Below are 26,660 nucleotides of genomic sequence, written 5' to 3'. Positions count from 1 at the left end.
GGCTAAGAAGGTGTCTGCAACAAGGTCACAAATGGATCTTAAAAATGAGGTGCCTTCATACATCTTCAGCTCCTGGGGAAACCGGCTTGTTGGTTTCAACAAAGAATGAAAAATGCCGAAACCTCACATACAGACTCTCAGAAGTCAACCTGAAAGGAGATTTTGAAAGGATAAATGGGTCAGGGAAACAGCCGTAGGCATTTCCATGGATGAAACCTATTGCAAAGACAACCTTCAAAGTGAAACAGAGCAAAATGAGATTGAGTCACATTGCCTGGAGATCCACAGGATTTCTGGCCAAGGATGTATGGGCACATCCGTCAATTTGTGTAACCGCCTGGCTCTTGAGTACATGTAATTAAAACATCTGACCCTCTCCCAAAACCTTTATGAGCATTCTGAACAAGGACATGCACCCTTTTGTTAAGTGCATGAGATGAGCAACTGGTGCTTGGAGATGCAGGTACACCAAAGAGAATAAACTACCTCATCTTCTTTATTTGCCCAAATCTGGCTTGCATTTATGCAATAAAACTACATTTGGCTGACATGATTGTGTATCTTAGAAAACCTTCGCTGGCATCTTTTTTCGTGATTCTAGTGATTGTAGTGGAGCTCAGAAAGATTTCCTTCATGCAAGTGCCTTCTCCTTCCTTTAGAGCGATGGTGGCTATGCCTTGACCAAGTCAAACCCTGCAGCTGATATTCGCGCCTGGTCCACCAGGTAAATGTCTGCTTCCAGGGCTCTCACTGGAGGTGTTCTGGTGGTTGTTATCTGTTGGGCGACCCCTTGACCATCCTTGCATACTTTTGCTAAACATTACTCCCTCATTACTCAAGAACACAGTGATAAATACTTTGACATATATATACATTTTGCATTGATTACCATGTGAAAAATTCCACCGTAAAAAGCTTGGCACTGCTTAATCTTTTTTTACACAGATTTCTAGCTCAGGAGGGAATAGAGAGGTCTGTTTTTCTTTGTATAGGTTTCTAATTTTGTAAGTGGTATTAACCTGTATGTTAATTAACGTACTTTTCCATTGATAAAGTAAACGCACTGACTGGACATTAATCTATTAACTGTTAATCATGCTTGCTTCTGATTTCTGAATGTTTAACCTTGTCACACTAGGACTGCTCTGTCTCGCTACACTGAGAGTCAAGTGTTAACGGGTTGTTCTTTTTTTTATTCGGTTCCAACAGTAGGCTCCAGGTCACCACAGATACGCAACCCTCATTATTTGAGTTTGAGACCCGGTAACTAATTTCTTTGGGATCCTCTGAGGCAGTTATCACGATGCTGGAATAGTAGATGTGTGTCTGACTCCAAGATGGCCGCCTGAGAGTTTGCACAGCCTTAATAGAGCAGAGGAGGACTTCAGCTCCATGTAGCAGGCCTTGGAGGCCTATGAAACTGAAACGTTCACTCTCCCGGAGATGAGTGTCGGTCTTATACTGGCATTACTGGAATTTTAATGTCCCGACCAGTACAAATATGAGAAAAAACACCTACAGCTTGTATTTTTCCCCTTATCGCTACATACCTGTAAACAGTCAATGTTGGAAAGTAATACTTTAAAATGTATTCTACAGCTGTCCTAATGACCCGACTGATAGTTAAAGTAAACGAAGACAGAAAGACCTGTTAAAAATTAATACAGATGATCTTATGTAAAGTTCTATTCAGGTATCATGTCCGGGCCTTTGCAGAATGTTCAAATGTGAACAGCTGACCGGTGTTTTTCTCTGGGAAAGGTGGCAGCCCTAGTTTCAGGTGGCTGACTGCTGTTGCAGTTTGGCAGACATAAGCAGCTGGGGCAAACAGAACTGGGCAGGCTGGCTGTGGTGGCAACCGGCAGGCAGAGGAGAGCAGGAACATAAGGAACCAGGATGGTTGGGTTGAGTGGGGATTGGGCGCTGTGATGGCGTGAGCAACAGGTCGGTGACCGCAGAGGCTACCCTTGATGGACATCATCCTGGCAATGCATGGGCGTGAGACGGAGCCGATGCCACTTTTTGAGCCCTTCACCGCCAAACCCATGCTGACACATTTGTGGGGTTTGTCTCCTCCTTTACTGCCGCAGGAGTACAGGGGCCTACACCTGCCAGGAGACAGTTTAGTGGGTAAAAAACATAAATAATGTCCATGAGTCCATTTTTGTTAGCAAGTCGACAGAAACCTCAGAAGGTGCTAAAACTGCGATAGAGGGGTTGTGCACGGACTGTACTCCTAGACTGCTGGGTTTCAGTGTCACATCATTAATCTTTTCTACATACCGAGCAAACAACAATCATTGGTTTTGCCCATGTAATGAATAAAGAGCTATTTTCACCATTCTTCCCCCGGAAGAAGGAAAAAACTACCTGACAGATAGCACAGGAGTGAAAAAGATGTGGCGCAGTGGCCAGACCTGCTGACTCGAGAGCTGGGGATCCCGGTACGAGTCTCGGCAGTGCCCTGCAACATCCTGTGATTCCATGCCAATCACTTAATCTCTCCGGGTGATAAGTTTTGATATAAATATGCTGCAAGAGTAAAAGGCAAAACTCGTGAAAATATAGTTCCACCAAAGCGGATGTTAACAGTATTTTGGCTATGGAAAACTGATAAGAGAAGCAGACGAAGAACAAACATTGGTAAGTGTGGGAAAATATGCTACAGCCAATAGAAATTAAGGAAAGGTAAGTGGCATGCACAGGAACCAGGAAAGAGAGGAGTCGGAAAGTCAGTCCCTTTAAGTTTATATTAAAAACAATAGATTTCTCAAGCACAGAGCCAGGTGAAACCTAAAAATGGGACCATTCTTGTCAACAGCCTCCGTGGTGCTCTACCTGGTCTCCCATAAATCGACAATCACCTTTTCAGTATATATTAGCACGCACATGCAGAATTGTTTCATGGCTCATATTTTACTTGTCACTATGTTTTGTACCAACATTACAGCCTAAGGTGTGAAAAGCCATTGAAATACGGCTGCTACTATGAATAGCATTTACCACGCATGCGTTCCAATGCATGTACCGTTACCATGCATTGCCTTTGCCATGCACTTTTTTTACAATGCATATGCCTTCACACACATGCCTTCACAACGAATCACGTTGTAAAGGTATGAATGGTAAAGGTATGTGCGAGGTAATGGTAGTAAGGGAACCGGCGTGGTACAGCTATGAACGTCATTGGAGATGAAGAGACCCGCCTCGTAGATAAGGCACGTCCCCATGGAGGTAAGGGGGATTGCACAGGAGGACTGGGGAGTTTCCGGGTTTAGGGCCATGGGCTGGGATTGAATTTTATTTTTAGGGCAGGGTGCAAAGGAGTTGGGGGGGGGGAAGCGCCAATGGTCAGTTTAAGCGCCAATGGTCAGTTTCGGGTGTAGTTTAGTTCCAGATGTACAGTGATTACGGGACCCACATCTGGACGTACCCATCACTCTGAAGTATACAAAAAAGTAATGTGTGGGCAGCAAATTCACAAAGGCAGAGTAAAAGATGGTGGTCAGCTAGAGAGCCGGACGCATAAGTGTGGCGTTATGGGAGCACAGAAGGGGAATTAGGCAGACTGCAACCTAGTGGACCCACCTGTTACGATACCGTAGCACTGTGAGGAAGTGGGCGAGATCTCCCCACCTGCTAACCCCACACTTGGCAAACACGGCGATGGCCTTGGAGTCAGGAGAGGCTGTCGGGGAGCGCTGGCTAAGCCTACTGTGCAGGGAGTGTGGAAGGGCCCCTGGGCTGCTGCAAGCATTCCCCTCTGGGGGAGAGTAGGAAGCAGCAGGACAGGAGTGCTGCATGCAGTGTGGAGCTCAGGGAGGCAGTAGATTACAGGTACCAGGACACCATCAGGCATGCGGAGAGTTATCAGAGGAAACCCACATAAAGCAGAGGAATGCTCAGAGCAAGATAGGAAGGAGGACGACCACCCAGATGGGGAGAGCACTCCAGGAGAACGTAACAGGTACTCCTTGGGGAGTGTATCAAAAATTCATGTTAGGTCACCACAAGAGGGAGCAAGTAGGTAGGGCAGCCTGTAAGAACTATAATCCCCTACTTGTGTCTAACGAAGTTGGGAAAGCAACAATAACCCCCACTCATACCAGCAGGGGAGGCTCGTAAAAACAAAGGTTGTTGAGAGCAACCCCCATGCTGAGATCCTTTTCTAAAGTTTTGCCAGCATTTGCTAACGAGGGAAGATTGGAGGGACAGGAGGGGGCCAACACCAATACCAAGGCTGACACTATAGAGGGGAGTGAGCCTAACGATCATAGAAGTAAAACAACTCACCCACTTGTTTCCCCAGCGAATAGAGAGGGAAGGTGACATCCAGCACACAACAGCTGGAAGCCTGAGGATGGATGGGACTGAGCAAAATATCAGATATCAGTTTGGGCCCAGATGGAAGGAAATGGGGGTGGGTACTAGAAGGAACAACTGAAGAAGTGCGAGGCAGGGGGGGCTGTGGAGACAATGGGTCCATTATAAGGGAAGCAGCGCAAGGTATCTCCTAGGAGGCTGGTAGACCAGGGCACCACTCCCAAGGGGAGAATCATATTGAATGAATGCCTGTGTCCCTGGTGGCAGAGGTTAAAACTGGGTTTCCTATTTCTGCAATAAACCAGAAGGAGATTCAGGGTATGTGTAAAAGTCTGGTGGAAGAACTTGACTCCCTGGCTCAAAAGACTCAGGCCCTTGAGGAAACTGTTGCAAAATTGAAAGAATCTGCTACAAATGATAGGGAAGAGCTAAGGGGATCAAAAAAAGAGAAAAATAGCAACAGGACAAACTCAAATCATTAGAGAACGTGGCAAGGGGGAACAATCCTAAGAATATTAAACGTGCCAGATGGAGCATAAGTGGAGTACATTAAAAGGTTTATTATATCCCTTTTTAAATCAAGGGTTTGTTTGAAGACTCTAAGGAGGCTCTTGCTAGAGAAATAAAGCCGGTACACCAGGACTCCTTGAGGAAACACCCCAGCAGAAGCAAGCGAAGGAGGATCCTGGTGAACTTTTTGACTTATTCTGTGAAGGAACAGATCCTGGCAAAAGCCCTGAATCAGAAAACCCTGAGAGGAGGCGGATTCATTTTTGAAGTAAGGTCAAATCTCTCTCGTACCACCCTGAATAGACAGTGGGAGCTGAGAAAGCAGATAGAGGAGTTCAGGAAGGCAGCCATGACAGCCCAGCTGAGATTCCCTGCCACACTAAAGGTGATGCACAATAATAAATTGCAGTGAAGCAGATAAGTTGATTGAGGGGATAAAGCGTGGGGATGATTAGAGGAGGGTTAGCATACATGGAAAGCAATGGACACATCAGGAGTCAATCTGCCTGTTAGAAATGGGGTCTCTAGTTGGCAGAGGTAGGTACCTTTGTCCAAATAGGGACCCTTGCTTCTAGTCAGGGTAAGGGGTATACACTTCTAAACTAACCCCTGCTCTTCCTCTTTGTAGCTTGGCACGAGCAGACAGGCTTATCTCAGAGGCAGTGTGTAAAGCATTTGTGAACAACACATACAGTAATACAGTGAAAACACTACAAATGGACACCACACCAGTTTAGAAAAATAAGTAATCTTTATCTAAACCAAAACAAGACCAAAACAACAAAAATCCACAATACAGGAATAAAAATAAGGCTTTCAGATGGTAGAACAAGTTCAGTTCAAAGCAAATTGCACTTGTCACACAAAGTACCTGGGATGCGTCATGCAAACAAACAAAACGGGCCTTAGGGAAGATGATGCATCGGTTCCTTACACTCAGGGAAGGTGATGCGCCGGTTCCTTGCTCTTGGGGAGGTGATGCATCGGTTCCTTACTGCTGCGCAGGGGAGGTGATGCGTCAGTTCCTTACCGGAGGGGAGGTGATGCATCGGTTTCTTACTGCATGGGGAGGTGATGTATCGGTTTCTCACTGTGTCCCCCAACGATGCGACAAAATTGGCACCTAGATGCGATGTGACGATCCGGGACGATGCTTGGATTCTTCCAGCTCCCAGCTGAAAACAGTCTCTGGAGGTCCAAAACAACAGAAGGCACCTCTTTGCAGGTCAGAACTCCCAGTACGGAAGTTCAGGGGAGCTGGTGGTGAAGTCTTTGTGTCCCTGAGACTTCAGAACAGTAGGCAAGCTCAGTTTTAAGCCCTTGGAGATCTTCCTCATGCAGGGGACACAGCAAACAGCAAAGTCCTTTTCTCCTTTCCTTGACAGCAAGTAGCCACTGCAGGCCAACCCCAGACAGCAAACAGCACAGGGGAAGTATTTCTCCTCAGCTTCTCTGGCTGTTCTCCTTGGCAAAGGATCCTCTATATTTCCAAGAAGTGATCTAAAAGTCTGGGCCCCTCTTTTTATACCCAAAAATCCTTTGTTCTCTGAAGGCAGAGAGTGTCTGTACCCAGCCAAAGCAGTTCTGTGGGGCACTTTGCAAGTGCACAACGACCTCCATTGTCAGTGTGATCCCTGGCTCCAGACACACCACAGGGGGGCGCAGCCATCATAGTGGAAGGCAGGCATAGCCATATTCAGGTGCTGGTGCTACACCTCCCACCACTCCAAATACAGACCAGGCCTATTCAGCCCAGCCCTGACTCATCAGGCTCTCTGGAGCCACTGCTCCTCCCCAGCCCCTGACACTCCAAAGCCAGACATGCAATACACAAACCTAGCAGAAGCATACTGGATGGCTAAACAAGAAAATACCTACTTTCAGAAAAGTTCTTAAATATCAGCGTAGGTTCAGCTTCCCTAAACACAGTCGCGGAGGTTTTTCACGAGGGGGAAGGTAATTAGCATTGCAGCCCAGAAGAACAAAAAACATAAAAGAGAGGTCGAGGTAGTAGAAAAAGAACAGAGGGAATTAGATAGTCAACTGCTAGCCCAGCAGCAAGTACCTAAAAGCGAAATATATTTGGAGAAGGTAATGCATGAAAAGAAAGATTAATTTGTATTAATATTGGAGACAAGAGTGAGTGGGAGACGGAAGGCAAGCAAGTTGGCCCATTTTGAGTATGGGGAGAGCGCTGTGAAATTGCTGGCTTGAAGGACAAAAAGGGACCAGGTCAGAAAGTTAATCAATAGAAGATGAGGAGACAGGATCAAGTATCTTAAGCACACAGGACATCGAGAAAGCGTTACTTACTTTCTTTAGAGACTTATATTGTGAGAATCTTGAAGTTACAGATGAGATGGTGTGGAGGTGGCTGAAGGGGGACACTTTATATCAATTAACAGAGGGCCAGAAAGTACATTGGAACAAGATATTGGGCGAGATGAGATTAGGCAAATCGTCAAGTAAAACAGGGAAAGCAGCGGGCCCGGACAGTTTCCTCAATTAGTTTTATAACGTATTGGGAGACTCTATTGCCCCTTTTATGACTAGGCTGACAGTGAAATCCTAGTGAACAGAGCATCAGTGCCACAATACTGGGGGAGAAGTGGCAGTTATTTTAATTTTAATATCAGGAAAAACCACCAAAAAGTGTGTCATATAGACCCATTTCGCTCCTAAAAATCAAATATAAAATCTTCACTAATATATTAGCTAAGAGGTTAGGTCAGGTAGTGGAGGACTTGGTTCATGGGGATAAGAAGGGTTTTATAAAGGGAAGATACTTTAATGAATTGATGCATGAGCTGATAGGCACAATAGATCTGGCTACTACATTTGAAATTCCCTTAACTGTTCTCACACTTAACACTACAAAAGCATTCAAAAGGGTAAACTGCTCTTACCTGAATGCTGTGATGAAATTATATAATCTGGGAGAGAACTTTCGGAGGGTAATTCAATGAATATACACAAACCCCTCAGCTGAAATACTCTTTAATGGTAGATTAACAACTGAATTTAAAATCAAGACAGCAATGAACCAGGGATGTCCTCTCTCCCTACTTCTGTTCAACATATATATTGAACCCGTGTATGAAGTTGAGGGGAGGGAAAAATATAAGACACTTTAAGTAAAATACATGGGGAAAAAAAATAACTTTATATGCGGACGATCTGATGATATATACAGCAGACTTGCAGGCCTCCCTATCAGTAAATGAGGACCTGTGACCAGACTTTGGAGGAGTGCTCGGCTATGCATTGCACTCTTCTAAAATGGAAACAATAGCTTGGAAATACTTTTTGAACCTGCTGGCACCTTGAAAGACTTACCTGTTGAAGGGCTCGGCACCTGCCCTGGGCTCCCGTGCTCCCACCGACGTCCCTAACTCTGCAGCACCGCGTGTCTCCCCTGCCGCCGCTGTACCACCTCGCGGCTGTGAGCAGGGGAGACTACACCTCCCAGGATCCCCAGCGCACCATCGCGTCATCCTAGCGCCCGGAGGCGTACAAAAGGTCGCGGCTCCCTCCGCGTCGCGGAACGCGCGCGGGACGCGCCGGGTTAAGCCCGGGACAAGGGCGGGACCGTCTGTGGCCGTCCGAGGTCGATCAAGGTCGGGTTGGGCCACCCCCTTGACATCTAGCTACGTGCCATCAGATAAGTAGACTGCATTAGCACCATTCATCTTTTGCTGTCGTGGGACTGTGCTGGGTGTATTGGTACCCGATCTGGACTGAGTTTGCTCCTGTTATGTCTACCCGTTCTGGCAAAAGCCTGAGGGGGGTGGAGGGGGGGGTGAGGGAGATGGGGGGAGCATGATTGGCACCATGGACCGTTTCATTACTCGCGTGGCCAATGTGATTGATAAGGAAATAGGCATGGCCGAGCGCCGACTATCGCGAGGGCCCTCTGGTCTTCGACGTTCATCGCTGGGCCCGATAGCCTTGGTGCCTACCCCAGAGCGTAGCCAGGAGCCCCCTTTCCCTGTCCTTCTTCCCCTGGACCATCCCCGGGTGGTGGCCCTGAGAGCTAGCATAGATGATCTCGAAACACTGACAGCCTCGGCACTCCAAGTTGAAAACAATATGGCCATAGATTCTATGGCTAATGAGGCAGACATCTCGCTGTTTCCCTCAGCCAATCTCCCTAATAATTTTTATATACCCCCTGTTCCGGCCTTAGTGGCACAGGCGGAATTACACCCTGCCCCTACTAAAAGGAAAAGGCTACCCACCCCACGAAAAGGTATCCCGGCTAAAGTCTACAAGAGGCCTGGCAGGCTGGTGCTAGGTTGGGTGGCCCTTATAAGAAAGTAGGGCGAGATCCTTGCCCGCCGCAGGGAGACAAAGAGGAGGGCATATTGGGAGGGCAATCGGTCACTGGCCGTGAAGCACCGTTTGACGGTCTCCCAGCACCTCCATCTCTGGATTCCTTACTCTCTGCAAACTTAGAAAAAATGATGAAATCCTTACTTCTCCCGGTGCTAGATAAAATTGGGGGGCTCTCACAGCGGATGGACAAATTGGAGCAGGTAACTCTGGATAATTTCTTCTCCCTAAAATCATTTATCAAGTTGCAGTTAAGAAATAGGGAGGATGGTACGGGGGGGGGGGGGGTTGTTAGCAGGGAGCCACATATAGCACATCAAAGTTCAGCTTTTCCAACAGGCACCTTACCAGTTGTACCGGAGGCACCTGACTGTGCCTCACAACCCACTGTTATAGTCGCAGGGTCGGGGAGGAAGCCTGGTCCTTCAGCAATCAAATCTGCAGACAAAGCAAAGCCCACTAAAGTTGCCAATACCACCTTAAGTAAAAAGACGACATGCCCCATTGCTTCCGGCACCCCTGGCAAAGCTAATCCTATTACCCCAGCTACCAAGCCTGTGGCTCCAAGCCCATCTGAGACCCTAACATCTAATTTAGTCAAGCCTGTAAAGGCTTATATACAACAGACAGGCGAGGGATTAGGGGAGGGAAGGGCGACTAATGTTAATCTTCCCCCGGCCTGCCAGCCTTATGTAGCTGTTTTGACTGGGGTGCCTGTGCTTAGCTCGGGCAAGCGGGAGACCTTTGAGGATCTGTACAATAAGACTCTTTTTTGGCTTAAAGAAAATAGGCCTCTGCCTAAACCCCTGGAGGGACGAATCATCCACGTAAGAAGAGTTGGTTGGATTGATTCTAATCAAAAAACCATTAATGGGGATTGTATTATAGTAAACTTTGATGACCCAAGGGTGGCTAGCTATGTATGCAGCGGGCCCTTGAGGGAGTATAGTCCAACTGCCAGTGGGAGCCAAATTGGTATCCATGACCTTAGCTACTTTTATCCCCCAACCTTGCCTGGGAAGACAGTTAGATTCTCTAGGTGGGAGGATAGAGGTGACAGACAGACCTGTGGTCCCCTCTCCCAACCTAGCTTCTCTGGCAATATTCCATACCACATTAAAGAAACCATAACAAGCATTAACATCACAGATTGTATCCATTTATCCCCTGAAGAAGGGTTGTTATTGAACCCGAAATGCATTGGGAGTTATTTTCGTTTATATTGAATTGCATTTTGATGAAATTCTTGTACATTGCTTAAAATAAATATGTGATTGTATAACATATTTCTTTATTCATCTTGAAGTCAATAAGAATACATGATTTGATTAAAGAAAAGTAGATTATTTTGCATTTATAGATTGTATCCTCTTCTGTCTTTACCATTTTTTAAGAAATTGGTTATAGTGTGATTTATTAGTTTTTAAATTCAAAGAGACCTTAGTGTCCTCGAGTTGTGCGGCACGCAGGCCAGGGTTTCCCTGACCCCTACTTCAAACACATATTACTCTGGGATGCACACTCACATCCCACACGTGCAAGCACACAAACAAGTTTTCGTTCAAGTTTTGTCAAAAATTTTAGTGTTAGTACACAAACGTTATACTGGTGTGCAGGCTCACCTCAAAAAACGTCATTAATATTCCATACCAGCCACGTGGCCGGCTTTTGCAAAATTATTGACATACTATCTGCCCAATATGGGAGACGCACGTTGAGTCAACTGGGGAGCTACCAAGCAATAGCCTAATGGTTGGAGCGGGACTAGTGAGACCTCCCACCAGCACCCCTTTCTATCCAAACATCTCTAGGGGCAATCGCAATTTCTCTTGCCATGTCCCGAGACACTTGACCCGTCTCTCACAATCAGGGATGCTCCGAAGGGGGTCATTATATCTAAGGAGACCACGACGTTGCCAATTATCGAGGCAACTGTAACGACCGCTAGTGCCCCCCCTGTAAGAGAAGTGGAATTAGGATGGGAAGGGGGTGGCAATGTCCCTTTGAAGGTAGTTAGCTGGAACATAGCAGGACTTGGACGAAATATAGGTATTCCAGATTGGAACACTATGATAGAATCGTTTGGGATTTGTCTGTTCCAGGAGACTTGGTCTCTGGAACCACAACACAAGATGGGTTACACCACCTACTTTGTCCCTGCTGTACGACCAAGGGGAGGGAAGGGCCGTCCCTCGGGAGGGCTGACAATTTGGGTGAATATCTCCCTGCGATATTCTATCAAATCTATAACTACGAAGTCACCTGATCTCCAAAGGTTAACAGTGAGAGGTCCTTGTGGAGGGAAAACATTTGAAATTTTTAACATTTATGTCAGAGGTGCATGGGGGGGTTCATCTACGCTGCCCTCAACTGGCATTGACGAGGAACTCAGAAACATAAAAGCCGATGCCTTTATCATGCTAGCTGGGGACCTTAATTGTACGTATGAACCCCTTGCTTTGGATGATGTGCTGGGCAATAGAGAAGATGACGCTAGGAGAGGTATCCCATCGTTGCAAATTTCGCCAATCAGGAGATGGAATCAAAACGCCATCGACCTCAACGCACTCTGTATGGAGTATGACCTCAGAGCCACTAATGGTAGATCCAACTCAGACAAAATGGGGGCCCACACGTTCAACAGAGTAGGACATTCCTCTCGGATTGACTACATTCTGTTGAACTTTGGTTTGTGGGCTCATTTGTTGGATATGGCGGTTTTGCCGTCTACTGACAGCGACCACAATCCGTTGTCCCTATCCTTGTCCTCCCTATGGATGGATCATTCCCCACCCCGAATCACACATGTGTGGAGATCTACGCATGAAGTATGCCCTTCTAATTGTGGTAGGCGCCTAAACTGTATAATGACTAACATTCCCCCACGCTTAGACTCTCCCTCTATTAGCGCACAGGAGGTCTCATTATTGTTTGACCAAACTACGCATGCATTAGGCGAACTATTTTTAATTCACAATGTGGGAAATAGATTTAACAAAAGAGGCGCCACAAAGGGCAATGCTGGGTGGTTTACACCTGCCTGCCGAGATGCCAAAAGGGAACTAATCAAGGCGGTAAAATCTAAGAACAGAGCCTTGATTAGCGTTGCAAGGGGCAACCAAAGGAGAGTTATAAATGAGGCTAAGTTAGCATGGGAGAACCAGTTCTGGTATGACCTAAAGGTCGCCAGCTTAAGGAAGGACCCTAAAGGTTTCTGGGACCTACTAAGAGCTAGGGATAAGCCCGTGGACTCATTAATAACATGCAATATACCATGGTTCGATCACTTCTCGCAGCTTTACACTATGCCCCCAGGTGTGGGGACAAGCTTGACAGAATGCCAGCCCATAGTATCTTGTGAATTTAATGAGGAGCACCTGTTCACAGCCAAGGAAGTGGTAGGGGCGATTACATGTCTTGTCCCCAACAAAGCTGCAGGGCCGGATGGCCTACCAGGGGACTTGCTACGTATTAACCCAGTGGAGTGGGGGAAACTCATTGCTGCCCAACTGAATGCTACCTTCAGCGGGGCAACTTTCCCGGGCTCATGGAAAGGTGCCGAAGTTGTACCCATCTTTAAAAAAGGGAGTCGGACCGATCCAGCCAACTACCGCCCTATAAGCCTTTTAGACTCCTCGCAGAAAGTGGCGGGAAAAGTGGTCCTAGGCAGAATATTACAATGGGTTGAGGAAAAAGGCATTCTCTCTGACTATCAGGCCGGTTTTAGATCGGGTATGGGGACGATAGAGCAATCTTTCCGGCTTTTGATGCTCTATTGGAAAGTAGTTGTGTTGGCCAAAGGCAGTCTGTATCTTGCTTTTATAGATTTGCGGACTGCCTTTGACCTAGTCCCGCGCAGCCAACTCTGGAGTGTGCTCAATGACCAGGGCATCCCACCATACCTTCTAAGTTTACTGGTAAAGTTGCATGCTGACAACTTTGCGCAGATCAGGTGGGGTAACCAGGGTCAAAAAACAAAACGAATATCTGTAAATAGAGGAGTACGCCAGGGGTGCGTTCTAGCCCCCACTCTGTTCTCTCTGTATGTAAACGGAGTGGTGGAACACTTATCGAAAGTTCCATCAGATGCACCTTCCCTGGCCGGTAGAAGAATACCCACTCTCCTATTTGCAGACGACACCCTCCTGATCTCTAAAACCCCGGTAGGCCTGCAGAGCCTGTTAACTAGCTTCAAATCCTTTTGTGATGTAAGGGGGCTAGTTATTAATACAGGTAAAACCAAGTATCTAGTCCTCAATCCACCGAAAAAGACAATCAAACCACCTACTCTAGATTCTGTTTCCCTAGAGAGGGTTAATGAGTTTGATTATCTTGGCATTCGCCTTTGTGACTCGATGAGTTGGAAATGTCACCTCCAAAAGATGTTGCTGACTCACAAAAGGGTGTGGGTGCCCTTCTTAAGGAACAACGCGCCTCATCCCTTAAACCCATTGCACCCATTCTTGATATTTATAGGGCACGGGGTGTTAATGCAGCTCTATATGGGGCTGAACTCTGGGGGGTACATACGGCGGATCAGTTATCATGCTCAGAAAGCAAGTTCCTCAAAGATTTAATGGGGCTTCCCTATAGCACCCCAACCCTCCCATTGTTATTAGATATGGGTATGAGATCAATTAGTGACCAGGCTAGGCTCCGCCCTCTCCTCTTATGGGCGAGAATCTGGAGAGTCCCAGAAATGTCTAGCTTTGCGGATGGCCTAACCGATGTGCTAGATACACCGGGATGGCCCAAGATTCAATGGCTGAGGGAAGTCAAGCGTCTTCTCTTCAACATGGGCCTTGGCGATGCCTGGGACAACAGATCAGCCCCCCCAAAGTCTGTGTTAAAGAAAATATACTGGAATTGGGTAGCTGATGGTAGATCTAGCAATCCCAATCTGTGTAGGACTACCCTGGACTTTCTTTTAGTAAAAGATATGCCCCTATGCGAACCATACTTGGATACCGTCACAAAGCGCAGGGATAGGGCATTGTACTTTCAATTTAGGATAGGCCTACTTCCCGTCGGGGAACTAACCTCTAGGTGGAAGGCCCCGGCCCAAACAATTTCTTTGTGTCCATTTTGTGAGAACAGGATACAGACAATCCCGCACCTGCTTTTTGAATGCCCGGCCTATGTACTACCCCGCAGTAGATGGTTAAAACCACTCTGTAGAGATCTCGGAACAAGGCACTTTATGGAGGCATTACGTATATTAAAAAATGATCCACGGCCCTTCTTTGCTTGTGGTATAGCCAAGTTTTTGGGCTGGGCTTGGCGCATTAGATCAACTAGGCTTTTGTACCTTGTTTAATCTGTTTTTTAAAATGATTTTACTTAATTTATTGGGACCATTTGCAGCATGAATTGTATGATTACGCATTGGCTCTTTTTATTGTTTTATTGTTCTATGCTAAATGTACTGCTTTTAAAGATATTTCTTGTATCGAAATAAAGCCTATGATGATGATGATGACTTCTGTTCAACATATATATTGAACCCGTGTATGAAGTTGAGGGGAGGGAAAAATATAAGACACTTTAAGTAAGATACATGGGGAAAAAAAATAACATTTTTTATGCGGACGATCTGATGATATATACAGCAGACTTGCAGGCCTCCCTATCAGTAAATGAGGACCTGTGACCAGACTTTGGAGGAGTGCTCGGCTATGCATTGCACTCTTCTAAAATGGAAACAATAGCTTGGAATATGGGGGAGGTAAATCAAGACATTAAAAGAGAGATGAAACATCTAGGAATTAAAATTACACATGATATTGGAACGACTGCAGAATCCAACTTTAAAAGTGTGTTGAAAGACTATACTCCAAAAATTCATCTTCCTCTTTAATTCTATCCCCATGTATTTAAAAAAAAGAGTGGTTGTGGAGGTTGCATGGAACTGTTAACTCCATCATTTGGGTGTCAAAAGGCCCACAAATTTCGTTGAAGAAGCTACGTAGGAAACAAGAGAATGGTGGTGTCTCATTGCCAGACTTTCTAATCTACAAGTGGCCCTATCAGTTGAAGAACTGCAAGTACTTACTTAAAGATGTAGTAGCCAGAGGAAGCTTACTTAAAATCATGTTGAAGAATGTGGAAGGGGGTGAATCTCCCTTTTTATACGGGTTCGGAGATGTACAATTCTACAAAAAAGTGAGACTAAAAGCATTACAGGCAATGGCTTATTTATGGTTGCAGATAAGAAGGGCCATGAAATTAGCATACTAAATCAGATTTGCACTAATGTAGGAGTTCCCGGGCACACCAGATTGCCTGAGAGATCACCTAGCATCCCCTATTAGGGAGAAAGGAATACAATATGGGCGGCAGCGACTACAGGGAGGTGAACTTCTCCGGTGGGAAGGCGTACAAAAGGCAGCTCAGGGTAAAATTCCAGCTTTTAAGTTACAATTAAGGAGATGGTCCTGAAATTTGAGAGGGGAGGATGGGAATTCTAATGAGCTTGAAGAACAGTTACAAAGGGCGAAAACAGGGAGGAGAAAGATATTTTGCTGGTACTGGTTGATCCTCGAAAGTGTAGATGGAGATTCTGCACTTCCAGAGACGTTATGGGGGAGAAGCTTGCCGCAGCTACAGATCCAAGACTTATGGCAAGTATCAATGTGTACACTTTATGATACTGCACATCCTGGATATTTAAGAAGGAACCATCTCTTTTCCCTTCATAGAACCTTTTGGTCCTTGTAAAGGATTTTGAGACTGGGGGAAAGGAGCACAGGGTGCTGTATGAACTGTGGTCTGGAAATGGCAGAAAATATTTGATCTTTTCGTGGAGTGCCCAGAGACACAGCAATATTGAGAAGATGTAAGTGCATAAGTCAGGTGCTTCGAGTTGATATTAAGATAAACCTTGGATTCATAATTTTTGGGAGAATGTAAGAATCTGCGACATTGAGCAAAAGGGAAAGTAAACTGGTGTTCTATTTAATTGTGTTGCCGTGGAGGGAGATTTGTAGGAATTGGGTGATGAAATTTCCCCCCACTAAGACTGAGTGGCTAAATTCAGTGATATATAGTCTGAGAATGGACACATTATGTAAGGAGTCAAGAAGATCAAGTGTATGGGGACCTCTGATTACATGGATGGGGAGAATAAGGTTGAAGGCAGTCAAAAGGTCCCTTCTTTACACCTGACCTAGAACATGGAAGCCCGGAAGGTGCATACTAGCACGGAAAAGGTCCATAGCATCTTTCCAGGCTGAAAAACGTAGCGCACTAAGTGTATAAACAGGGAGGCATCCAAGATTGGCAGGTTGACAGCTGGAGGTGAAAAAAGGGTGAATGCGGAAAAAAAGAATTGTATGGAATGCTTGAATTAATCTCTGTCACTGGTAATTACTTGGAGCCCCATCCCAGTCTATCGTTATTCTGTGCACCATGGCACCTCCGTTTGAACCCAACCATTTGGAATGCATTTGAAATCCAACCATTTTACCCTGCTCCAATAGGAACAGTCCGTCCTGAGCTTCCAACCCAGATCCTCCCTGAACCAGAACACACGCTACTCAAGACAGTTTTGCCCTGGTTAGGGCTCTTTAATTGGGTGTAGCATTAGGCATTAGACCATAAGTACAAAGCATTTTTGCAGTAAGAAGCAGCCCGATCAGGCCATTTCTGAACACAAAAATGCTTTAACATATGTTGAAAGCACGAATTGCAATCTGTATTTGTGATTTGGTATTTGGAAGGGGTGTGTTTTGGTCATCCCATCCAAATATCGAATTTGAATAGGATGCGTTAAAGTTTTATGACCAAATTCTGGTAGTGAAATATTAATACTTTACCAACTCCTTGAAGGAGATGGTAACCCATCTGCAAATGGGAAGAAGCCCCAATGGGACCCCTTTCCCTTGGAAAATGGGGTGGGGATTGTTTCATTGTAGGCAGTGTGTAGGCAGTGTTCTACTCTTAAAAAATTCAACTTTAGAGTTTTGTTTTCTTGTTTTAAACGCAGACTGTTCTCCTTTAAGGGACAGGACTCCCTTAAAAAAAAAAAAAGATTGCTTTAGAAAAAAGTAATTACAGACATGGTGGTCTGCTGATCCCAGCATACCACCATCCATTTAACCTACCTCATTAATAATTATGCGGTAGGTCAATTTGCCACCCACTAGGAATAGCTATTTGAAAGATGTACATTTTTTAAGGTCAGAAATTGCGATTTCCTAATTGTGATTGTATAAGAATCACAATTTGAAAATAGCAAGTCTAGATTACTGTACATGTGGCTCTTGGTTCCAGTGCCACAGTGAACACAGGACCCTTTCCTGGGAATACCTGTCACATTTATTGTGATGCATTGAAGTATACAAATAAGTGATGGGTGGAATGCTGTTAATTATTTGGAGCAGCATCCCAGTCCATAGTTATTTTGCACCTCAGTTTGGACCCAGCCATATTCAAATCAGTCTTGAACCTACTTCAATAATAAGAATAGGCCAGCCCGAACTGCCAGTTCTGGTACTACATGAACTGGAACATAAGTCAATGTAGCTTGTTTCCAGCCGCACAGTGAGCACAGGACCCACATCGGGACATGCCCATCCTACTTAAGGCACAGCACCAAAGTACACAAAAAAAGTGATGGGTGGAATGCTTGAATAAATGTCTGTTAGTAAATACTTGAGGCTGCATCCCAGTCCATCATTATTTTGCTTACCATGACACCTCAGTTTGGACCCAGTCATGCACAAATCAGTCTTGACCGTGCTCCAGCAGGAACAGCCGAACCCGAACTGCCAGGCCAGCTCTCCCCAAAGCCGGCGAGCAAAACGGGACATCAAAGAAATATTTCCTGATCAGAGCTGAATTTATGAACTTGTGCAAAGTTATTCTGCCTTATTACTCTTTATCAGTCTCTATTCAGAACACTTGGTCATTATTTTTAGGTTTGAATTTTCCAGCCATCAACAACTGGGAACATGACTATCTCCAGCATACTCGAAGAACACGTCATACAGAGTACAGGACACATCTTCAGTTCTATACTAATACCCAATGCACTGAATTTTGTTTACAAATTTCCAACTGACAGAAGAAGAGCTTTTATGGTTTAAGTGTTTTTATTAATTGCAATTCAAAAACATAACCACATACATACAGCTATCATCATATAGTGCTATAATGATATCACTGAACCCAGTGACAGTAAAGCGCTGCCCCAGCTGTATGTGCCCTGTTATGAGATAATACGTACAAGAATTAACAATTAAATGCAAAGAGAAGAAAAGGCAGAAACAAAAAACAAAAAAACAAACAAAAAAAAACCCCGGATCTCTGGCCCCTTCCCTCCACCCCCTCCCCTCTTCGTGCTCCACGTGCCCCACTCAAGCTATGTGAACTCCCCATCTACCCCCTCAGCAGTGCGCCCGCCCCACTTTTGTAAGGCGCAACAACCGTAGATACCAGGGGCATGTGACCTCTCGAAATTCAGCAGCTAATAACGACAGAAATGGTTGCCACAGCTCATCATATTTAGTTCCCTCCCCTGCCATGGTGAGTGCCAGCTTCTCCATACCAAGGACATGCCACAGACGGTGCAACCAACACGTAAGAGTTGGGGATTTGGGGGTGCGCCAGTGTATAAGTATGTTTTGTGTCGCTGACCCTAGTGCAATAGCCATCTGTCTACCTCTGCGAGATTTTAGTGGATAGGTCAAGGGATTGGGGAGACCCAGTAGAAGATTGGTATCTCAGTCTCGAAGTGCTTATCCACCTCATCCAGCACCTGGGTGAAGTAAGGTTGAACGTGTTCGCAATCCCAAAGTAGATGTACTAGGTTGCCTACTTGGCCGCAGCCCCTCCAGCACTTCACCTCTCGGGTGTGATCCATTGTGTGCAAGCGTTCTGGAGTGTAGTACCAGTATGTCACAATCTTCGTGAATGTCTCCGTGAGTCCCATGTGGTATGCAGAATGCCTTGCCCTATAATATATTCCCTCCCATTCTTTGTGGTTGAGTGTTCTGCCCAACTCTAGTTCCCACCGCTCTCTACTGGGATTGTGATTGTATGTGTGTATAATCTGCAATCTCTTGTAAAGGTCGGAAATTAGTTTTTGGTCTGACGTGCGAGTGAGGAGCCATCTTTCGTAAGAGGAGAAGCGTCTGTCTGCCTCGGAGCGGACCTGTGGCTGGAGCGCCCAGTGCCTCACCTATAGGTATCGAAGTCTCTCTGTCTCTGGGAGCCCAAATTCCTGCTTCAACTGAGCGAACGAGTTGACCCCATCAGCGCCATAGATGTGGTACAGAAATCGTCAACCAGCCGACCTCCAGCCTGCAAAAGCTGCTTTATCCATCGCAGGAGTAAAATCAGGGTTATCAGTCAACGGGGTGAGCGGGGACGGAAAAGTTGTGAGTTCGTGCTTGATGTTAGTGGCATCCCACACTTCCAGGGGGACTCGTGTGATATACGAAGAGTATAGATTAGGAGGCCTATGAGGCTTGCGCAGGAAAGGAATTTCCAGCAAGGGTCGAGCCGCCACTGCCTGGTCCTGAAATAGCCAGTGTTTTTCAGATTCCCTTCTGCTCCACTCCACCAGGTACCGCAACTGTGCCGCCTGGAAGTAGAGCTGGAGATCTGGGACTCCTAGCCATCCGTCTTCCGGAGCGAGCGTTGCCAATGCTCGTCGCATTCGCGGTTTCCGACCATTCCAGATAAACTGGGCTAAGTCGGATTGAGTCTGTCGGATCCACCCGGCAGGTGGCCGCAGAGGTATGGTGCGGAAGAGATAAAGTATCTGCGGTAGAATGATCATTTTTACGGCTGCTACTTTGCCCAACCATGATAAGGGGTAGTGTTTCCACCGGCCAAGTTCTTGACGGATCTTTCGGCGCAATATCGCATAATTAGTATTAACCACTGCAGGGAGGGAGGGAGCCAGCTGTATCCCCAGATATGGGATTGTGTCCATCGCCCATTGGATGGGGAGCAGGGTCTGCAGGTATTCCCGGGTGGGGCGTGACGAAGATAGATCTAGGGCCATGGATTTGTCAGCATTCCCCTTAAATCCCGCAGCTCGGGCAAAGGCGTCCAGCTCTGCTATACAAGCCGGCAGTGCATTCCTCGGTTCTGCAAGCGATATTAACACATCATCTGCATATAAGCTAATCGTGTGTGTATAGCCCCCAAATTTAATCCACTGTACCTCCGGGTTCTGTCGCATTCTTTGAGCTAGGGGCTCCATATAGAGGGCAAAGAGGAGGAGTGACAACGGGCAGCCCTGTCTCGTGCCTCTTTCAATATGGAATCGGGAGGATGTGTAACCATTCACTCGAACCGTTGCTGTGGGAAATCTATAGCAATTAAGTATGTACGTGCGGAATCGTTCCCCCATCCCCACTCTTTCTAGCACCTGTTCTAAATAGGGCCAGTGCACACGGTCGAATGCTTATTCAGCATCGATGGCTAGCATCATGAACTCTCCTGAAATTCGGGTAGCTTTCTCGATAAGATGCAAAACTCTTTTAGTGTTATCTGCCGTTTGCCGTTCAGGGATGAACCCTGCTTGGTCTGGGTCAATGAGGTCGGGCATATGGGGGCCAAGATGAGAAGCTAGAATCCCCGTGTATAATTTAAAATCTATGTTGAGGAGGGACATTGGGCTTTACGCTCCGCAACAAGATCTATCCTTCCCGGGTTTGGGAATCACCGCTATAGAGGCCTCCAAGAGATCACTTGGTATTGCCCCTTGGGCAGCAAAGGAGTTAAACAACTGAGTGAGAATCGGGGCGAGCAAGGCGCAGAATGTGTTGTAAAAAATAGCGGAAAAAACGTCCGGACCGGGGGCTTTCCCCAGCTCAAGACGAGATATGGCGGCTATGACCTCCTCCGTCTGGATGTCCCTGTCCAGGTGGTCTGCTTGGGCCTAAGTCAGAGCTGGAAGAGTAACAGAATCCAGGAAGGCCGTCCCCTCGGAACCATCCAGCGAGGCCCCCGCGTAAAGAGTGGCGTAAAAGTCTCAAAATGTTTCTGCTATAGCGTCGTCATCAGACACGCATGTGCCATCCGCTCGGGTGATCTTCTTGACCCCGTGTCGCTGATGGACCTTCCTCAATTTGTGAGCGAGGAGGCATCCACATCTATCCCCCCCGGCATAGTATGCATGCTTCAGTCGTAATACCGCAAATTCCGCCCTATCCTGGTCAAGCGCCGCTAGCTGGTGGCGCAAGCTTTAAGCTGTCGCCACACACTCGGGGCTCCCGTTCTCTGGTGCATCTGCTCCAGCTCTCGGGTCTGTTGTGTGAGTTCATCCTGTTTGCGTCAACGCTCCCTATTGTCAGCCACTGATACTGCAATGAACTCCCCTCTAATGACTGCTTTCAAGGCTGCCCATTGCGTAGCAAGTGTGGTATCTGGGTTTGCGTTATGTGAGAGGTAGTCATCAATAGCGTGTTGTATGCGTTTAACAACGTCCTTTCGGTGTAAAAGAGTGTCCCTGAGTCGCCAAACCCTAGTCGGCCGTGATATGGGCGGAAGGGCGAGGGTGGTGAGGACTGGAGCGCAGCCACCCCAATCTCAACGGCCGACGTGAGTGCTCGCACTGATTCAGATGCTAAGAAATGGACCAACCTTGCGTAAGTCTTGTGTGCATTAGAGTAAAATGAGTATTCCCTGGCAAGAGGGTGAAAGCTACGCCAGAGGTCACGCAGCCCCAGATCCTGTATGCGTGTAAGCCCCTCTGTTGAGAGTGCCCCTGATTGGTGAGTGCGTTGACTAGATTTGTCCTTATTATTATCAAAGACGAGATTCAGGTCGCCCCCCGGAATGATATTGCAATCCGTCGTGGCAGTGGCTTCTACGAGAGCAGAATGCAGGAACCGTTCTTGGCCTTCATTCGGGGCATACAGGGAACCAATAGTAAATGTCTGTCCTCCCAAGGCAAAGCGATATGCTAAGAGCCTCCCCTTGATCTCGGGTCCTGTCTTCTCGTTTCCTGGAGGTGGGCATAGCCCACTCAAGCTGGGCCCCAGGAACCGTGCGAGGGTCTCTGTGTCACTGTCTCCACTGCCCCGACGGAGGATAGGGCCAGTTTAAGCCCCCTGCTCAGGATTAGGGACGCTGGACACTCGAGGGGCCGGAAGGCTGTTCACATCGCGTCACTCTCTCCACCGCCGGTGCACCCCGAGGCGCACCACGTCAGTGGTCAGCTATGTCGCTAAGGTAGACGCCGTGGCGCGTGGTGTCAGTGTCAGCCACCTCTCTGCTTCAAAATGTTAGGCCCAGTTCCCCATGGCAAGGGATCTTTCCGATGGCCCCGCTGGCATATCAGACCCGTCCGCCCATGCGGAGCCCACCTCCAGTCCTGGTCAAATATCCGGGCCAACCAGCCAGCCCCGTCGCTGTGTCTCCACGGGGACCGTCACGCTATGCTACTGCGCCGCTCCACCTTCGGTCCTTGATCCATCCCTCTCCCCAATCAGTGCAGGCCCTCCGTCGACAAGCCTCCCTCACGTGCCAGTGCGCCTCTCGCGCTCGGGGGTTATGTGGCTCCAACTTCCCAGGGTCTCCACTGTCTCATGAGTTCCGGCTGGTCCCGGTGGAGGTGAGGCCCAAACCTGGTTCCTCCTCGTCGGGCGTGCTGCTGGCGCCTCCCCTCACACCAGGCCATCCAATCCCCCCCCGGGAGGGTAGTGCCGCCTCTTAGAATAATGTCCTGATGTGGGGGGAAGGGGAGAAGAAGAAAGGGGGCGCGAGGCCCACTCACCAGCTCCGCGGCCGCCGTCACCAAGGCTCCAGCTCTGGCACAGCACATTCCTCAGATGACGGGCCGCCTCTTTCACCGGCTCCGTGCGGGCTCTCACAGCTGTCCTTTGGCCCCGCCAGCAACAACCTTCGTGCCGGCAGTCTTGCCACTGCCGTCGGCCGCCTCGGTGAACACAGAGCCCCACCTATGGGCGGCTCCAGGTCCCGCTGCTCCGCTTGTCGTTCCGGCCTGCAGCGCGGCCGCGCCACGCCAGTGCCTCCGTCCCGCGCCCCACTGTCCACAACCAAGCATCCGCCTCAGACGGTTTCCACCGATCTCGGGACTGCTCCGACTCCTTGAGGTGCGCTGTGTACGCCCGTAACGGACCGCAGACCGGTGCTTTGGGGATCGTCGGCGGGAGATCGAGAGCAGTACGTCTGCTCACTCCGCCATCTTGGCTCCGCCCCCCAGAAGAAGAGTTTTTAAGAGATAAACTGTTACATGAATCTGATGTCCCTGGTTTATGTTCTTTAAGTTGTTAATAGGCATATCACATTAATTCAGTATGTTCTCTGTAGAGACTTTAATGTAAAGTTTTCCTTTCTTTGAGTTGATTCATTTTTTTCTATCTTTTGGAAACAATATTTAAGAAAGCTTGATTGTAATTTTCTTTCAAGATCAAATCAATATTATTTTGATCAGTTGTCGTAGGGCCCCTAAAAGGAGTGGGGCCCATAGGCAGGTGCCTGATTTTCCTATTTGGTTATTCAGAACTGGTTTTGACTTCTAAATGAAAAATGCCTTAATTGTGTGATGGATGCAGAAAGCAGCTCAACTATTTACCTGTAAAAGTAAAAGTAGCGGACCTCATTTTTCGTTAGTCCACAGCCTGCATACTTTGCAGTGGGTGAAATTCTGATGCAAGAATGGCACACTGGGGGGCGGGCAGAGGTAGAGTTGGATGAGGGAGGGGTTCAATCGGACACTTGAGAGACACTGCTGAATGGAGACAGGACGGCACAGTATGACACAAGACGCACAAGTGGCCTTTTCTGATGCCAGAGGTCACACTTAGACGCAGTGAGAGTCAGGAAGTGTATATGTTGATTTAGTTGGAAGTGTACCATACATAAGTGGTGAGGGTAGGAGGAGGATGCAGGATTTACACATTCAGTGGAAGTAAATTAACAGTTGAATATAGAAGGGAAACAGCAGTCTGGTCCAGGAGAGGCAGTCTAAGAAGCATAGCGAGATGCTGGAATCTCGCAGCCAGTTGTAGCAAGCGCACAGACACTGATCTCACCTGGTGAAATGGCGGTGGTGAGCAGTACATTTGCTGGGATGGTGGCTGGTAACGGTACATCTCGGCCCGTGCTTCCTGCTGGGGTCTCACCAGGAGGCTTGCCGTTAGCTTCACTTCTGAACCCTGCAGAAGCATTATTGCAAAAATACATTAGCGCAATGTTCTTTTCGGAGAAGAACTTCCTCCACCAGTTTCTTTTTCTGCTCTTTCCCAGACACTTGCCTAACTACCCCTATGTATCCTAAGAAACTCTTAGAATTGGGAGGACCAAGGCCTACGTTATATGCAGTAGGTGGCCCTTTCATACCTATTGAATCCCCAGCTCCCTCAGTCCTCCTACAACCGGTAAACATCGTTTACCACAAATCCTTTTCCCCACAGGCTATTACAACGTGGTCGTTACAACGACCGCATTGTAACAAAGCATACCATTATGCCGCAAGTCATAACAACGACTTGCGGAGGGGACAGAAGGTGTTGGATTTAAAAAATCCAACACCTTTCCTACTGTTGCACAGATTGGAGTTGGAATAGTAAATTATACTATTGCAAAATCCATCCATCCAAGTATGGTATGTGTTGTTACAACGTGGTCGTTGTAACGACCGCATTGTAATAGCTTGCGGGGAAAGGCCATGCGTTGTAAGGAGGCATATTCCCTACAACCACATCCACCACTCCTTAAATTCTTATGGCTTTCACCTTCAGGCCTAGATGGTGCTGGTTGTTTCCTTCAAAGCCTGCTTTGGTTTTATTTAAGGTGGCCTTTCAGAAGCAAGTGGGCACTGTCAGGGACACAGCACTAACCTTTGTGTATAAAGTGTGGTATCCATGGACAACGCACTGAACCCTGTATATAAACACCATAGTTAGAGGATTTAGTTGTGGAGATACCATGCAGCTAGAAAGTACGATTCCAACCCATGTCGCCACAACTATTCCATCCATCAGGAGTTAACTCACGGAATGGGGAATGCGGACCTGATTTTTGCATTGAAATTCCACACTATATTCCCTGTTCTGTGTGGAGTATTGGTCTCATTTAATGTCTGCTCTGAGAAGGTATTGAATAGGATAAGGTGGGGACATTGCAGGGCGGGGTGAAGAGGCTGCGGAAGGTTATCCAGAGAAGGCGCGGATGTGCCCTGGCAGGGGTAACGTTACCTGTTCCCCATGCCTTTGGGATCTTGTGGGGGCCAATAAATGGGCCAGGCTTCACCTGAAGCTCTATTCTCAAAGCGATTTGTCATGGAACATATGCAATACCCCAATGATAAATTCTGTGTATAAAGCAAGTCATGCAGAGACAACGGCTATTACTTAGCCCTGAACTTTATCTTAAAATAGACCTCTAAGAGCATGTGTAACTCATTTAAAACTGCAGTCTGCAAGTAAATTTGGAGCTATCTAGGGACTCTGGGTTGGTTTGTATATCTGCATAAATTAGGAACAATTAGTGACAATGTGTCTACTACTGAACTGTGTATTTAAATTAGACTTATCTAGAGACCGAAACATTGTGTTCCAGAAATGTCTGAAACTCACTTAATAGCACATCCAAAGTGGTGCAAGTAAAAAATGATGGCTCACCATGACTTGTGAACCGCAGTGGTGGTTCATATGGTACCAGTTTGGATCAGAACACACTTCAGGGCTACGTGCAGCAAACAACTCCATCTCACTGGCTTCTTTTGTGACCATCATCTCAAAGTTTGCTTCTCTTTCCTCATTTTTAAATGAGTGCTGTGCAAGGACCATCGGTTGGTGAGATTCCAGGAAAACGTCCTCGCTGAACTGCCTCTTGTACGGGTGAAACTGATCCCGCCCACCCTTGCCGAACCGCTCATAGTGTCCATCTGTGGTTTCTTCACAGCTGTGCCGTCTCAATATTTCCCCATGACAAACCTTGAATTTACCACTGGCTAGGATGCCTTGGTTAGATTGGAATGCCCCCTGCATTTGGTCCTGTGGGAGAGGAGGAGCAGGTGGCGGAGAGGGACTTGGACTTGGAGAGCTCTCCGGCATGTTTCTTTGAGTCTCACACTCAGAGCTGTAGGTCTGGCAAGTGAAGTTGGTCTTATCCTGCAAGAATAAACAAACATATAACAGTAGACATATCAGACGGTGGATCATTGGAAAACTAGAATAAGCATGCTTGAATTTGGGGCCAGCTTGGTCGCTGCAAATGAGGGGTTTGGTGGCAATTCAATTTAATAAATATTTGCAATGATAGTGATATAAAAATTGACATTTGACAATGATGCTTATATTGAAGTTGAAGCAACTGAACCAGAGAAGGAACGGTACATCTGCAGACCAGGTAGTTTCTTTGAGGTTAAGAGTCAGGTGGAAAATGTGCAAACACTCTAATTCATCTTGTGATTTACCTCTGTTTTAATACAATCTCTCTTCCATGGAATTCTCTTGATATCCCTAAACAGGATACACTCTCTACACATGTTTGAGATGCCTGGACCACTT

General features: G+C 47.0%; 1 protein-coding gene across 2 annotated transcripts in view; it reads right to left on the bottom strand.

Moving 5' to 3' along the window:
• FOXN1 (forkhead box N1) overlaps positions 1–26,660 on the bottom strand; it is a 521,814-nt gene that overhangs the window by 174,347 nt on the left and 320,807 nt on the right. For both annotated transcript variants that reach the window (XM_085649114.1, XM_085649115.1), the window contains exons 4-5: positions 25,770–26,261; positions 24,180–24,302 (exon numbers count right to left, since the gene is read on the bottom strand). In XM_085649114.1, the coding sequence (XP_085505240.1) occupies positions 24,180–24,302; positions 25,770–26,261 (615 nt within the window). The remainder of the gene's footprint in view (positions 1–24,179; positions 24,303–25,769; positions 26,262–26,660) is intronic.

The sequence above is a fragment of the Triturus cristatus genome, chromosome 3_2, assembly GCF_964204655.1.
Source record: "Triturus cristatus chromosome 3_2, aTriCri1.1, whole genome shotgun sequence".
Lineage (NCBI taxonomy): Eukaryota > Metazoa > Chordata > Amphibia > Caudata > Salamandridae > Triturus > Triturus cristatus.
This window is presented reverse-complemented; position numbering and strand designations above follow the sequence as displayed.